This window comes from Echinops telfairi, unplaced genomic scaffold (genome assembly GCF_000313985.2).
Source record: "Echinops telfairi isolate 266 unplaced genomic scaffold, ASM31398v2 ScPeMD7_70;HRSCAF=299, whole genome shotgun sequence".
Classification (NCBI taxonomy): Eukaryota; Metazoa; Chordata; class Mammalia; order Afrosoricida; family Tenrecidae; genus Echinops; species Echinops telfairi.
The window spans coordinates 337,544-353,127 of record NW_022103968.1 but is presented as its reverse complement, the minus strand read 5'-3'; the positions used below and the strand labels follow the sequence as shown (position 1 = coordinate 353,127).

The 15,584-nt window shown below is 57.2% G+C and overlaps 2 protein-coding genes across 3 annotated transcripts in view; both read left to right on the top strand.

The window, feature by feature from the left end:
* Positions 1-6,373, top strand: part of PAOX (polyamine oxidase) — an 8,059-nt gene extending 1,686 nt beyond the window's left edge. The window contains 5 exon segments of the mRNA XM_004701215.3: positions 236-435; positions 2,191-2,443; positions 2,817-2,929; positions 3,266-3,423; positions 6,024-6,373. Coding sequence (XP_004701272.3) covers positions 236-435; positions 2,191-2,443; positions 2,817-2,929; positions 3,266-3,423; positions 6,024-6,164 — 865 coding nt within the window. The 3' untranslated portion in view covers positions 6,165-6,373.
* Positions 6,374-8,772: 2,399 nt separating this feature from the next.
* Positions 8,773-15,584, top strand: part of MTG1 (mitochondrial ribosome associated GTPase 1) — an 8,974-nt gene continuing 2,162 nt past the window's right edge. Inside the window, exons 1-9 of one of the 2 annotated variants that reach the window (XM_004701214.2) lie at positions 8,773-8,884; positions 10,217-10,281; positions 11,525-11,629; positions 12,450-12,530; positions 12,624-12,680; positions 12,853-12,943; positions 13,293-13,354; positions 13,596-13,692; positions 14,117-14,198. In XM_004701214.2, the coding sequence (XP_004701271.1) occupies positions 8,773-8,884; positions 10,217-10,281; positions 11,525-11,629; positions 12,450-12,530; positions 12,624-12,680; positions 12,853-12,943; positions 13,293-13,354; positions 13,596-13,692; positions 14,117-14,198 (752 nt within the window). Of the gene's footprint in view, positions 8,885-9,100; positions 10,131-10,216; positions 10,282-11,524; positions 11,630-12,449; positions 12,531-12,623; positions 12,681-12,852; positions 12,944-13,292; positions 13,355-13,595; positions 13,693-14,116; positions 14,199-15,584 lie in introns of those variants that run through there. The other variant, XM_045291334.1, reaches the window with a different exon arrangement.

The following is a 15,584-nucleotide window of genomic DNA, read 5'->3' as shown; positions in this document are numbered from 1 at the left end:
CAGAGGGAGTTTGGCCACCACCAGGTGCAGGCAGATGGGGACAGGGGTGCACACAGTAGTGTGGTGGTGTGGTGGGTCCCTCTTGGCAGAGGCGGGTGCTTCAGGTCAGGAGGATGTTGGGGTCCCTCTGAGCAGATGATTCTGGCTTTCGAGGCTTTTGAGGGGGGTCTGTAGGTTTATTTCAGGCGGTACCCCTCCACCTTCCCCCCTACCCAGATGCCCTCCTGTGCCTCAGGGGCTACGAGGGACTTACGAGCCGCCTGGCAGCTTCCTTGCCCAGGGACGTGCTGATCTTCAACAAGCCAGTGAAGACTATCCACTGGAACGGGGCCTTCCGGGAGGAGGCGCTGCCTGGGGAGACACTGCCCGTGTCAGTGGAGTGTGAGGACGGGGACTGCTTCCTGGCCCACCACGTCATCCTCACGGTGCCCCTGGGTAAGGCTGAGCCATGCTCAAGAGTGCAGGCACGTGTCTACCTGGTGCTGCTGGCCCTGGTCTGTTGGCGCTTGGGGCTTGGCTCCTGTCTTCACCTTAGTGGCTTCCAGGTGGGCCTGCAACTGTTTTCTTTGAAGTGACCCTGACTCCGGGGCCTTAAGTGTGTCAGAGCCAAGCTGTGCAACAGATGCAGGACTTTCGGGGGCATGTCCAGAAGTGTCCTGCCAGGCCTCTCTTCGGAGGAACCCTGGGTGGGCTCACACCTCAGCTTCTGAGAGGCTGGGCAACAGCCATCCGCCCACCTGGAGGAGACTTCCGGACAGACGAGGCTTGCCCCCAGTGTAAGAGAGGGTGCAAGTGATTGTGTGCTTACTCGGAGGCGGTCAGAAAGGGGAGGGCTTGTGGAGGTGGTCCACTCCCATAGGTGACAAAAAAAGGACCTGAGCAGCCAGGTGTCCAGGTGAGCACCGTGTCGGTCTGTGCATGGAGTTACATCACCCTATTCATTGCCAGAGCAGGTGCTTCTGGTGGAAATCCAGGGGGCAGAGTTTAAAAAGCTGGGTAAACCCTGGGGTTGATAGGCTTGGCAGGGGTTGCTGTTGACCTCTGGCCCCTGCAGGGTGTGGCATGGTGCTGGGCCTGCCTGTGCACATTCTTTGTTTTTTAAGCATAAGGGAAGACATTTATTGGAGCCCATACGGGAAACCCTAGAGGGGCCCAGCATACCCTACTGTGTAGGCAGGCCCAGCAAATGGTCATACCATTCACTGTACCCCCATGTCCCAGAGGATCGCCTTGAGTTGAGCTCCAGAGCCCCAGGACTGGCTGGGGGTGGGGACAGCCTGTGCACATTCTTGCTGGCCTGTTACAGAGCAGGTGAGAGTTAAGTTCCCAGGTTAGTAAAACTAGCAAGTGCCCAAGCCAACACTGAGATCTTGATCTGGCCACCCCAGAGGCCAGTGGTCTCCTCACAGGGCCTTGTGGATGGATGTGCTGAGCAAAACACCCTGCTGTCTCCTCCTGCGTTTGGCGCGCTTGGCTTTTTGTTTCGTGCCTTTCTGCTGCCATGTAGCTTTCTGACGTGACTGGAAGCACCTGTCCGGCTTTACTGTTGGGAATGTTGGTGGGTTTCATATCCCCCTTTCTCACGGCGTTTTCTGTGATTCACGAACACTCGGGAATGGACAGTGGGGTAAGTTTCTGTAGGGAAAGTGCGGGCTGCAGCCGGACAGATGGGGCTGCGCCAAGAGGTCGTAGTGTTCAGCTGTGCTACTCGGGTGTCCGAACTGACTCGTCAGAGTGCTTGGAACTTACCGTGATTGGCTTGTTAGTACTTGTGCTGCAAATACTTCATCTTCTGGTTCGCTGACATTTGTCTGTCTGTTTGTCAAGCTGGTTGCTAAGTGGCTTTTAGGGAAAAGTTGTATGGTAACTGGGCTCCAAACTAACTCTTCCTTGGGTGGCTTGTGGAGGCTGAGAGGACTCAGGATGAGAAGCTGCTCACCATCCTTGCCTGTCCAGTGGTGGCCAGGGTGCCTGTGGAGGCCCACAGCTGCAGCGCTGACTTCTGGGATGCCCTCGCTGCTGCCTGCTTGGGGCCACGGGGCCAGGAGTGAATGGTGGTCTTTGGAGGAAGGGGTTGGCCCTGAGCCTCTTCCTCTGCCCCGTTGCTGGGCCATGGGTGGGGGCCATGTTGCTTGTGGAGTCGGGTTTAAGAGACTCTTGCCGGTCAGTCATGTCCCGCTGTGCTTGCAGGCTTTCTGAAAGAGCATCTGGACACCTTTTTCCAGCCGCCGCTGCCTCCCGGGAAGGTGGACGCCATCAGGAAGCTGGGCTTCGGAACCAACAATAAAATCTTCCTTGAGTTTGAGCAGCCCTTCTGGGGTCCGGACTGCGAGAGCATGCAGCTGGTATGGGAGGGCTCATCGCCGCTGGAAGCTGCCGGGCCTCAGGCCCCTGACGCCTGGGTCAGGAAGCTCAGTGGCTTCCTGGTCCTGCCCCACTCTGGGTGCGTGCCCGCCCATATTTGCCTACAGGGACAGAGCAGGTGTTTGGGGGAGGGTTCTGCCCACAGGGCGGGCCAGGAGCACCCCAAAGCCCTGGTAACTGACCTGGGCTCTCACCCCCCCACCCTTACCTTCCCCTGCCTCATGAGATGGTGGGAGGGTTTTGCAGGCAGGGCCTGAGGACTGGGGACATGTTGGCACATAGGAGGTGTGTTGGTGTGTAGGCAGGTGTGAGTTTCTATCGGAAGCTGGGCCTTGTAGAGCACGGAAGAGATGGGAACAGGAGTCTTGTTTATAACTGGGGCGGAGGTTTGGGCAATACATAAACCTTGGTGGTCCCTTCCTAGCCTGTCTCCCGCCCCGCCACCCCTGCAGGTCTGGACATGTCCTCTGTGGGTTCATCGCAGGGCTGGAGTCCGAGTTCATGGAAACCCTGTCTGACGACGAGGTCCTACAGTCTCTCACCCAGGTCCTTCGGACGGTGACAGGTAGGCACCCCTGCTGGTGCCTGTGGGAAACACGGGCAGTGTGGCTCTGCGTCTGCAGGCGTCACCACAGCGCTGTCCGCAGAGAACCAACATAGTCATCCTTCAGCCAGACCTTGCAAAGAGAGCAGCTGGGGGCCCCAAAGCCCAGGGAGGATATCAGCGCTGCTGGCTGCCGTGTGCCCACTAGTCTGTGTCTGGTGTGTAGCTGAGCCCCTTCCTGCATGCTCGAGCTTGGCTTGCTTCCCTGGAAGAAACTGCTTAGCCCTCAGAGAATGGGGTGGCCAGCGTGGCGGCAGGGGCGTGTGCAGGCTTACCCAGCTTCTCTCTTTGGCTCAGGGGACCCCCAGCTCCCTGCCCCCCGGAGTGTGCTGCGCTCTCGCTGGCACAGTGCCCCGTACACCCGGGGATCCTACAGTTATGTGGCCGTGGGCAGCACTGGGGAGGACATTGACCTGCTGGCCCAGCCCCTTCCTGAAGCCAGCGTGGACGCCCAGGTAAGACGACACCCCCAAACCCCCAACTAGAAAAGATCCGTGAGCGAGGAGGCAAGGGAGCCACAGGGGCTGGGATCATGACTCTGAGCCCAATTTCCTTTTAAAATTAAGTTTTAAAGCATGTTGTATTTTCAGTATGTGATACGAGGACATGCTTAAAGAGCCAACAAATTCATACTGCTTGTTGACAAAGCCTCATAGATCGGCATCACCCCCCCTCCCAGCAGAAGCACTTATTATGTCAGCGGTCCTTACCTTCTACTTCACCGTCCCTCCCACTGACACATTCATGCTGCCACTTAAAACCAGACAGTACCACTTCAGCTCAACTTGAGCTGTGCACGGCATGGAGAGGAGTGTGCCTCTCACAGCTGCCAGCTCACAGCAGGCCTGGCTTCTGGGGCCCAGACTGCTTTTAAGGGACCCCTTACACGATAAGTCATCTGCAGGCAGGCTGGTGTGCATCTCCGAATGTCAGGACAGCCTTTGAGGTAAAACCAAAAACAGTCCCTGCAGTGCTGCCCTGCTTACGCGGGAATGCACATGCTGCCGGCAGCGTCGGCAGCTCTCCCAGCTGTCTGGTCCTCTGCTCAGTCTGCTGCTTTGGCACCTTTGGTACTTTTCAGAGTCTTCTGCTGTAGGCAGTATTGACTGAGCGCTCTATGCACGGAAGATAAGAGGTTGGAGCTTTCTACATTCTGTGCCCCCAACCTCCAATCCTCCACCCCATCCTCCCCAGATGTTCTCCAGAGATGTGGTATGATTGCACTGCAGTGCTACATTACCTGCAAACACCATTCACTCCTGGGCTGGGAGGGGAAGTGGTGTTTCTTTGTGTGAAAGGGAGGGAGGAATTATCCGTGAAATGGAGTTTATTAGAATGAGCATGCTTGTGAGTGTGAGTATGAGTGTGGGGGTGTGAGTGCGTGAGCGTGAATGTGCACATATTTGTAGGATTGTGTGTAGACTGAATGTATGAGAAAGAGTTGGAAGTGTGTCTGGGTGTGAGTGCATGAGTGGGTGCACATGAGTGTGTGTGAGTGAGTACCTAAGCGAATGGGAATGTGTGTGAGTTTGGAGTTGTAAGTATGTGGGGTGTGACGGGTTGTGAGTGTGTCGGGTTGTGTGTGGTTGTGAGTGTGTGGGGTTGAGTGGTTGTGTGAGAGTGTAGAGTTGTATGTATGAGTGAGTACATAAGTGAGTGTGAATGTGTGTGGGCATGGGTTTGTGGTGTTGAGAGGGTGTGGAGTTGTGTATGTGGGGCTTATGTGTGGTTGTATGTGTCTGAAAACATGTCCAATCTCTGCTGCTGTGTAACAGGCCCCCATGCAGGGCTGAGGCGGGCGCTGTATTGAGTGATAGATTCTGCAGGTCAGAGGGGACCCCTCCTTCAGCTCCATGATGTCTGCGCTCAGCACCTGGGACCTGGAGCTGCTGGGGCTGGGGCAGTGGAGGGCGGGCCACAGGCTTCCTCCCAGCGGATGGCCACACGTGGCTGCTGGGCCCAGTGACCTGGCCCTGGAAGGTGAAGCCCTGCTGTCTGATCTTGCTACAGCTGCCCAGAGCCTGCCCCAACTTGTGGGCAGGAAAGCCATGGCTGTGGGGTGGACTGCAGTGCCTATGTGGAGACCTGGTTGGAGAGTGCCCCCCAGGGCCTCTGAGGCTGTTGTTTCCCTGGAAGCCCACTGCTGCCTGGGTCTTCCGCAGAGCAGCTGGTGGGTTTGCCCCACCTACCTCTCTGGTGGCAAGAGAGGCCTTAGCCGCTGTGCCACCAGGGCGCCTGTGACACAGCTACACCAGTCAAACCAAGCCCGCTCACGAGGCAGGCTCTGCGTCAGGGCAGAGCAGCTACAGAGGGCTCGGGGTTGCGGTCCTGGTAGAAGCTGGCTGCTGCAGCTTTCTCACGAGGAGCACCTGGGAGGAGGGGCTTCTGGGTAACAGCTAAACCAGTGGAGTGACCCGCTCACACCATGACCGACGAGGTGGTGACCTTTGAATCCATGCTGGTGGGTCACCTCAAGCAGGACAGCATAGCCCATGCCGAACTGGATGCCCCAAGGGTGGCCTCGGGCAGTAGACAGCCACAGGATGGTTGGTGGTTTTGAACCATTACCTCCCTGGAGCGACTGACTGTTCATGAGCAGCACAGTGGCGGGGAGCCCAGCATTGGATTCATGGCCCACAGGAGTCTGAAGGATACTGCGTGGCCCATGGCAGCCCAAAGCCCCTTCCCTTGTCCACCCTGGGAGGGTTCTCAAGTGCTGGCCGGGTCTGCCCTGTTCTTCCTCCACGAGGGCTTGGCGGGTTGGGGTGAGGTGGCATGGGGGTGGAACGGGGCCCACCTGCTTTTTGAGGTTTTCTCTGGGGTGCTCTCCCTGGCCAGATCCTCTGCCCAAGCCTTTCGATGTGGAAACTTTATCCATTGCGTAGTCAAGTTTGCTCCATGTGTGACTGCTGGCTCTTGTTCTCTGAGGCTTCCTGTCCGCTGTGGTGTGGGAGGGCCTGCCTTTTGTTGCCTACTCCCTGCCCTGCAGGCCCCTCTCTGGAGCCCCTTGGGACAAGCTGGCACACCCCTTCAGACTGGGCCTCTCTCTCTGCAGCTCCAGATCATGTTTGCGGGGGAAGCCACACACCGGACCTTTTACTCCACCACGCATGGGGCGCTGTTGTCGGGGCAGCGGGAGGCCGAGCGGCTCATCAACCTGTATCAGGCTGCAGAGGACCAGCCACCCCAAGCCTGAGCCCCTCCTAGGCCCTTTTTACTGGCACCCCGCTGAGGATGCCCCAGGTTGAGATAGGGATCTCCCCCCCTACCCCTAGACTCAGCTGTTCTCATTCCTCCTGCCTGTCTGGAAGCTGTGGACTGAGCCCCAGCATGGGCACAGGTCTCCTGGAGGTGGGGACACAAAAAGTTGTGCAAACATAAAGATGCCAAACTGCTGCCCACTCACCGTCTTTGGTCCTCATCTTGCCTGGAACCCTTTGGCCCCCCCAGCCACCTCAGTGTGCAGCTATGCTCTCTAGGCTCTCCAAGACAGCCCTTCCCTTCTGGGAACCCCAGGATTCTGGGCTCTTCTGGGTCCTGGGATCCCCCCCACCCCCCGCCATTCCCCATGTTCATGGAGTCCTTGTGGCTGCCCTGTGGCTGCCAGGCAGCTGCTAATGGAGACCCTGGGCAGGGCAAGTTTGTTGGCCTGGGAGCAGTGAGGGCACTCAGTGAGGTCACTGAGTGGGGCACAGTGTTCAGCTCCCTGTTGGCTGCATCGACCCTTCAAACTTCAAGTCTGCCCCACCACTGCTCAGCAGGCTCCCATTCATGGCTCCCAGGTGGCGCAGAATCGGGTCGGAATCAAGTCCACAGTGGAGTCTAACACACACCCTTTCACAACTCCCATGCAGCCTTGGAAATGGGGGGGCCCTTGCAACCGAGGAGGGGTTACTTCTGGGGAATGCATCCAGCTCCAGCCTGGAACCTGGATTCCCCCTGAAGGCAATGGGGGTGGTGGTGTGTGTCCAGGCCACTGCGGCTACACAGGCTACATAGTGAGAGGCTTCTTCCTAGCCCCCACACCTCTGTCCACAAATGTGTTATAGTCACTCAGCGCCCCCTCCCCTCCCCTCGGCCACTCCCAGCCTTCACAGGGCTGCTCATCTTGTCCTCCTCCATCTCCCCAGGCCCCTTCCCTCAGGCCCTCACCCCTTGCCCTGACCAGTTTCCTCCTGTAGACTTAACCCAACCAGGAATTGTAGCCTGCTCGTCTCATGGGACAGAAACCTGGAATTTAAGAGTTTTGTTTTCATGAAGGTGCCCTGCTGCCACTGTTGGTTAAGCATTGGACTGCTAACTCAAAGGTCAGAGGTTCTGACAGCCTCTCTTGGAAGAAAGATGAGGCCGTAGAGATTTCTAGGCTCAGGAACCCTAAGGAAGGGGCTGTTGTGTTCCGTTTTGGGTGGCAGCAGTGGGCTTAGATTGGGTATTTTCATCCAGGGTCCCTGAGAAGGTAAACATCTAAACTCAAAGACCCCGACTGCAGACTAGCACACTGCTTAGGATGAGGGTTGTGTTGGTTCCTGCACCTCTGGGAGACTGCACAGAGGGAGCCTGGCAGGCCCAGGCCAGCCTTCCTGGCAGGGGACGCCAGGCAGGGCTGGTGTCTGAGGTGGTTAGGTGTCTTCTTGCTGCCCTGGAAGCACCAGGGAGGACTCAACCCCAAGCCCTGGGAGCTTGCAGGCACAGAGACCACAGGTGTGATGAACGTGTACCCACAGAAAGCCTGACCTTGTTGCAGAAGTTCAGACCCACAGTGGTGCTGTCCAATCATGTTGGGCTGCTGACCATGAGGTCGGCAGTTCAACCCTGGAAGGTTGTCAGCAGGAGAGAGATGAGGGCTTCTGCCCTGGAAACACCAACAGCCTTGGAGACCCTGTGCAAGGTGAGCCTTCGCTCTCCTCAGAAAGACAGCATAGGTTCCCAAACTTATTTGGCCTACGGACTACTTTTCAGGAAAAAAGATTTAGTGCCCCACTGGCAGTGGGAAACTTGAATCACAGACCATCATCCAGAATAAAGTGCAGGTCTGCATTTTCAGCCCACTGGGGCACTCACTGCCGACATCACCCCTGCCCCCCAGGAAACTGATCAAATCAGCCGTCGTCGTGGAGACCCACGACTGAGGCCTTAGTCATCCTGTGGGTCTGGGATCAAACTGCCCACACGCCAGCTCACTGCCTCGGAGCTGATTCCTACGCACAGTGACCTCGGAGTACTGCCGCAGTTGGTTTCTGAGACTAAACATGATTGCCGATGGTTTTGAACTGCTGACCTCGTGGTTAGCAGCCTAGTGTAGGTGCACCAGGTGGCTCAGATTTCACCGAAATAGGTGTGCACACTTTAGAATGGTAAACTATTTGTGAGCAAAGGGACAGCACTTAGCCATGGTCCCAATTTAGGAGGGTCAGGATAGAGGCCCGGAAACTCCCAAGTGACGGGATCGCAATGAATGGGTGGACGCAATGTATACGAGTTGCTGGCTGTAACCCGCAACCTTCACTCAATTCACAATGAAAAGTTTGGATAGGGTGAGAAAGATGAGGCTCCGCAAACCCAAAGGTTTTACGGTTCGATTCCGTCCTGTAAGGTCGTCACGAGTCGGAGTCGCTTCGCTGGCACCGCTTGAGCGGACACCCAAGAACGCGCGGTGCGGTCCCGCTCTCGTCCCCGCCCGTGCACGCGCCCGCTGTCGCGCGGAACCTTCGCGACCGGAACCCAAGTGGCCGGGCTCCGGGCGGCGGCGGAGGAGGCGGTGGACCCGTCCGTCAGCGGCGCGGCGTTTCCGGGACGGCGGCGCCATGAGACTGTTTCCGCGCGCTCTTTGCAGCGCTGTCCGGGCCGCCTGGCGGGAGAGCTTCCCTCTGGGCGGCCGCGACGTGGCTCGTTGGTTCCCGGGCCACATGGCCAAGGGTGAGGCGCGGGGGAGGCGACGGGTCCGGCGGCTGGAGCTCGCACCCCAGGGTCGCCTGTGTGATCGGCTGGGGCTCCGGCCGCCAGTCTGGAGGCTTGTCTTCGTGCTGACCCCACTCTGCGCGCCTCTGGCCCGGATCCCCGGCGCCGCGAGTGGAGGGGACCCTCCGTCGGAGCGGCAGCCGTGCCCTCGAATTCCGCCGGGCTTCCATTCGCCTAGCACAGCGGGGAAGCCTGGGGCGCACCAATGCCCCTCCTTATACCTCGCCCAGGCCTCGGAGCCGGGTCCCCACACGTGTGTCTCTCTAAAAGGCTGTTGGACCTGCGGCCCAGGGTATCTGGCTGTGCTGCGAAGAGCGTCCCACTCGTTCCGCCCAGATTACGCTCCTAGATAGTCTTTGGGAGGGGTTAAATGGAAGAGTGGGTGTGAAAGTACTTTTCAAATCACAGATGACCCGTCACCACCTCAATTCCTTTACAACGTGTCTTGAGTCGTGTTTCTCTCCTGCCTAAGTGTCTCTGGGCCCCTGTCAAAACCTGGCGCCACAAAGACTCCCAGGGCTTTTGCTGTCCCCCCTTGTTGATCTCAGAGCAAGCAGTACAGACCAGCCACATCTTTGCTCACCGCTGGTGTGCAGTCGGTGTCCCACAGGGACAAGGAACTCCGTGGTGGCAGGGAGTAGAAGTGGCCTGAGGTCGGCCACTGGCTGGACGTGGTATTATTGCAGACCCCAAACCCACTGCCTTCAAGTTGATTCTCACCCAAATGACTGACCCTTTAGACTTTAGAGGGTTCCTGGAAGCGTACAGCCTCCATGTCCTTGGAGCAGCTGATGGGTTTGAACAGCCAACCTTGCAGTGAGCAGCCTGACACTTGACCCAGAGCACCACCAGCACTGTTTTGCCTGCAGGTGGCGCTGCCGCTAGGTACTAGGGGAGCGTGCTGCTGTGTCTATGTTGGGGACCGGTGTGTTGAATGTTGGGGTTCCTGGGTAGGGCCATGTTTAGTGCTGGAGGACTGTGTGGTTAGGACTTGCACCAGCCCCTCCTCTGAACAGCTGTACCCAGGACTCAAGACCGTTGGAGGTTAAAGATTCCATCCAAGGTCACCCAGTGCCAAGTGGGGGCTGGCTCTGCAGGGGACGTTTTGACCCGAGACTAGCCCCTCCGCCCAGCAGAGGACGTGTGCTGTTGTGGAGAAGGCAGCACTTGGCATACAGCTGTGGCCACTTGGTGTTCCCCAGAGGTACCCCTTTAGGTTGTTTATGGCGGTCTTTCTGAGTCCAGTCTGCCTTGGGCCTCTCCCTGACGCGTCTGTCTCCTACTGTTTAGGCCTGAAGAAGATGCAGAGCTGCTTGAAGATGGTGGACTGCATCATTGAGGTCCACGACGCCCGAATATCCTTTCACAGGGGCACCTTGTTTTCTCCCACCTGCTGTCTGGATCCCACCTGGTTCAGTGCCACCACAGAGCTCAGCCTCACCTGTGGCAGTTACTGGCATTTCAAGCAGCGGGTCTCACCTGAGTGGTACATGCAATTTCCTGGGAGGCTTAAAAATCTCTGGGCCCCAATCCTGTCCAATTGAGTCAGAATCTCAGGTGTGAGTTCTGGATGTCAGAGTGGTCTGAGCTCCTGTGGGTGCATCAGTAGTGTCCCCTGCCCCAGGGGCTTGAAGGGGGCTACGGGCACAGCTGATGCCCGACCAGGAGTACACGCTTCAGGCCCTGCTTTTGCCCCCCAGGTGAGGCTCCCAGCATGGTGGTGCTGGTGTCGATTGAGTTTTCCTGTAGCCTATGGGCTCACTCCAGAGTGCCTGCAGTCAGGCCCTGAATGTCTTCACTGCAACCATCCACTGGGGCTCATGCTAGCATTCACTGGCTTTTTAATTGTGATTAAGATAACTACAGTGATCAGTATCCTGCAACCAGAGGGCATCTTTCTCCTGATGTTGCCCCTTCTCAGCCAGGCTTTTGAGAAGCCCTAAGTATGGTTCGTGGCCTGTTAAGTCCAAGGAGAGGCAGGGGGACGGAGGAGAGTCTTTGGTACCCTGAGCTAGCTCCGGACAGGTTGGTTTCAGGGCAAGTGCATTTTTGTGGGGTGCTGCATCTTACAGGGTACCTTGAGTGGGCCTGCCAGAGGTTGGGCTCTGGGAGCTAGCTAGAGAGAGAGGAGGGGAACCCAGCAAGGGGCTGAGGACCCTCTGCCTGGGCAGTTGTTATACTAGGTGGCGTCCCCCACCCCCCACCCCAGTGAGTCATTTGGGTCAGGGGCTCTAGAGGGAGTGGATGCAGCTACTGCTTTCCGCTTCAGAGTCTGGGGTGCCCAGCCTGAGCACATGCCGGCCAGCTGACCAGAGTCTAGTTGGGCAGCCTCCCTGGGCAGGTACCACTGTGGCCAACACTGCTGTTGGAACAACCTGGTGATGCCGCTGCCCTGCCTGTCCTCCATGGCCCACAGGACGTAGCGTGTGGCCTCTGGTGTCTGGCCACCGAGAAGCCACGCCTTCCCCGGCACTGGGCGCCTCTCAGTTTAGGCTTGGTGGCCAGCGGCCTGTCAGAAGTCCCTGTTCTGAGTACCCTGCAGGGCAAGCTGTGTGATTGGCCAGGAAGTTTCTGAGGTGTTTTCCTTAATTCTGCAACATTCCCCTTTCTGGCCGCAACCCTGTGTTTAAGGAAGCCCTGGGCCTCAGGCCACACCTGCTTGTCCTCAACAAGATGGACTTGGCTGACCTCCGGGAGCAGCAGGTGCGGGCAGCTTCTGGGGTGCTGTGCCCTCTTCTGACCTGGCCTGGCAGTGGTCAGCGTGGGTGTGTAGAGCTCTCCCTGCAAGGGGCCCAGGCCCAGGCTCTGCCTTGAGGTCACCCTGGCCCCTGGGTTCTGAGCACCGTGGGAGCTGCCAAGGCGGGGGTGCGATGGGGTGGGGTTTTAGAGTTACTGGATGTTAACGAGTTTGATTAGATCCCAGCAACTGCAGTGGGCACGTGGTGTAGTGTTGGGCAGGCAGCCTGTGGACCCCTGTGCAGACCTGGGCCCTGCTGGTTGCCTTCTGCACCGCAGAGTCTGCTGGCCCGAAGGGCTCTTGTTGAGGTGTTGGGCAAAGCCCAGCGTAGTGAGAGATTCCCCTCTGGCCGCCATCCAGCGCAGGACATTTCTCGGCTCTGGGCTCGGGAAATGCGTTTGGTAGTGCTTGGTGTCCTCTTGTCTCAGGCCACACCTTGGCACAGAGCAGCCTTGGGCCCTGGCCTCTGGGCCATTTCCATGCATGCCCTTCCTGTGGCTGGATAACAGTTGGGGCAGCTGTCTCATGCCCTTTGGTGCTTATTGGGGTACGGTTACCCGAACCAAGTGACGTGGGCTTCCCAGGGGCATGACTGCTGGGCTTGTGTTGTCACTCAAGTGTGTTTGAGGGCTCATCGGCCTGTGTGCTCTTGGCTGCATTGTGCTGAAGCTTCTGGTCTGGTCTATGGGCCTGGGGATAGCATGGCGTGGGCTGCACAGTCTGAAGGCTGTACAGTCTCCATGGTGTGCTCTTGCATTTAAAATGGAAACCCTTTGTGTTTCTCAGAAAATTCTGCAGCACTTGGAAGGAGCAGGCTGGAGAAATGTCATTTTTACCAACTGTGTGAAGGACGAGAATATCGGGCAGGTAGGCGGTTCCTGTCCCGTCTGTGTGCCCTGTTGTCACGGTGTGCCTGTTGCATGTGTGTCTCACTGCGTGTGCACGTGCCTTTGCCCGCAGGTCATCCCTGCAGTCACAGAACTGATCAGGAGCAGCTGCCGCTATCACCGAGGAGAGGTTAGATGGGGCAGACTGGGAAGCGAGAGCCTTACTGATCACCTGTCCCTCCTGCTGGCGGAGGACCCTAGTGGGAAGGGGTGGGATGTCCCCTTCCCCTCTGGGATTGGCAGGTCTTCTGGGAGGCCGGGGTCTGGGGGAGACTGTGAACTTGCTCTCCTGACCCCAACAGAACTTGGAGTACTGCGTGATGGTGATTGGGGTCCCCAACGTGGGCAAGTCCTCCCTCATCAATGCCATTAGGAGGCTGCACCTCAGGAAAGGTATGAATGGGTCAGAACAGAGCCTGGGTTTCCCCGTGTGTTGGGGGCAGTCCCAGTCTCTGTTCACTTACTGCCTGACTTGGGCTATGTGGTACCCAGCACCATCTGGTGTAGGCTTTATAGGCACCTGCTTTTAAGATCTGTGGGGGAAATGGCTTTTCTGGACCTCTGACAGTTTTGCTTTCTCCTTCGTTTAAACCTCTTGGGTTCGTAGCATCATGACATACCTGGCCTCTGGTTGCGAGGCACCTCGAGGGTACAGACTGGATCTTTCATGTGCTCCTGGAACATTCTGCGGTGTCTGGGTGTCTCTGCTCGAGGCACACCTGACTGTCCTTCTGTCTTGCAGGGAAAGCCACCAGGGTGGGTAGCATGCCCGGAGTCACCAGAGCTGTGATGTCCAGAATCCAGGTACAGCCCTTGGCAGGGTGGTACTTTCTTGGCCTCCTTGGATGACACATCCCACCCCCTTCTGCACTCCTCACCCTGCCTACCCCTCAACAAGCCTAGAGGCTGCCAGCCCCTCTCCCCCACCCAGGAGTCCAGCCCTGGTTTTGCTATGGATTGGCTGGTAACCCGCCCTTTGTGGACCCCGAGCCTGGTGGCCACAGCGGGTCTGTGTCTAAAGTGCCTGTTTGACTCTCCCGTGCAGGTGTGTGAGCGGCCCCTGGTTTTCCTGCTGGACACCCCTGGGGTGCTGGCGCCACGGATCGAGAGTGTGGAGACTGGCTTGAAGCTGGCCCTGTGTGGTGAGCTGCCCCCATTTATCAGGGGCCTGGACGGAGCTGACCTTTGCCCTGGCTACTGCCTGACCCTTGCATGGCGGTGGAGAGGGCTCAACATAGCTCCTGGTCACCAGGTGCTGGGCCCCTTCAAACCCCGTGGGCCTCACACCACCTTGGGAGGGGCTTCCCCATCCTCCCTTTACAGAGAGGAGCAAGGGCAGGTGACAGCCCAGGACCCTCCAGGACTTTATGCTGTCTGTCTGCTCTGGCCACCAGTGTTAGGGCTGGGCTGAGGGGTGAACTGGGAGCATAGAGCCAGACTGAAGGGTGTTCTGGGGCATAGAGCTGGGTAGAGGGGTGTACTGGGGACATAAAGCTGGGCTGAGGGGTGAACTGGGGCACAGGGCTGGCTGCTGTGTGACTTATCCAGGGATGATGGGCTTCCCAGGAACGGTGTTGGACCACTTGGTGGGTGAGGAGACCATCGCCGATTACCTGCTCTACGTGCTCAACAGGCAGCGGCTCTTCCAGTGAGTGGCAGCAGGAATGAGTGTCCCCTCCCTCCCCTCAGCTCAGCATTAGTGAGATCGGAGTGAAGCTCTGGTTGGTTCCGATGGGTCTGTGCCCATTCCCCATTCCCCAGGCAAGAAGGTGACTCATCACCCTGTCTCCCTGAAGGCTGCGCTCCCTCTTCCCCACCTCCTCCCTGTTGGCAAGTTTGCTTTTCTGTAAGTGGAATCTGTGTGTCCTCGTCTTGGCTGCCTCTGTCCACTCAGCGCATGATTTTGAGGTCCCTCCGTGTGGTCTGCATGTCAACAGTGCACGTCCTTCTTCCCTGTGGGAGTTTGTGTCTCTAGTTTTGGCTGTGTGATCAAGGCTGTGAGAGGACTCACGGAGAAGGCTTGTGTGGCCGTGTGTTCTCATTTGTCTTAGGAAAATAGCTGAGCGTGGAGTGGTCACGTCATATGGCAGGCCTCTGCTTCCCTTTAGGGACTGGCACACCGCTTTCCTGAACGGTCGTCCCGTTCTCCACTCCCATTGGCAGAGAATGCGCTTTAGTTCCTCCACACCCCTGCCAACTTGGGTGAGGTCCGTCTCTGACTGCTGGCCTGTGCAGGTCTGCTATGCGTTTCTCTCCTTTGGGAAATGACTGCTCAGACCTTTGCCCCACTTTTTGAAAAACTAGGTTGTTTTCTTATTGAATTGTAGGAGGATTATTATTATTTTTTTGTAGGAGGATTATTTTTAAAATGCTATAAAATAGTAGAAACCGTATTAAACAAGCATCAGAATGTGAAGCTACTGACTCCTTGTCCACGTCTGGAGGTGGTGTTCCCATCTCTCTAAGCCAGCGGTTCTCAACCTGTGGGTCACGACCCCTTTGGGGGTGTTGAACGATCTTTTTACAGGGGTTGCCTGATTCATAATCATAGCAAGATGACAGTTATGAAGTAGTAACGAAAATAATTTTATGGTTGGGGAGTCATCACAACATGAGGAACTGTATTAAAGGGTCGCGGCATTAGGAAGGTTGAGTACCACTGTTCTAAGCTTCCCCAAAGGGCTTTGCACGCTCCAGTTTGTGCTGCGTCGCAACAGCTGTTTTGGCGTCATGAAAGAGCTCCTATTGCATTCTCTTAAATGTCCTTTGAGCTTTGGGAACAAAGAGAAGTCTGAAGGGGTCAAATGAGGACTGTCGGTGGACAGGGTGCAAGTTTCTCAGGACACTCACGTAGGACAGCCCTGCTTCCATCGAAGAACAAGCAGGTGCCTTGCTGCGATGGTAAGAGGATGCCTCGGCATGATGTTCCTGCCTGTTTCTTACCAGGGCACTTTTCTGTTTTCTTGAAGCCTCTGTTTCTTTCAAGACAATCTATCAAGATACGATGACCACGTGGGGACTGCAAACCCGCGCC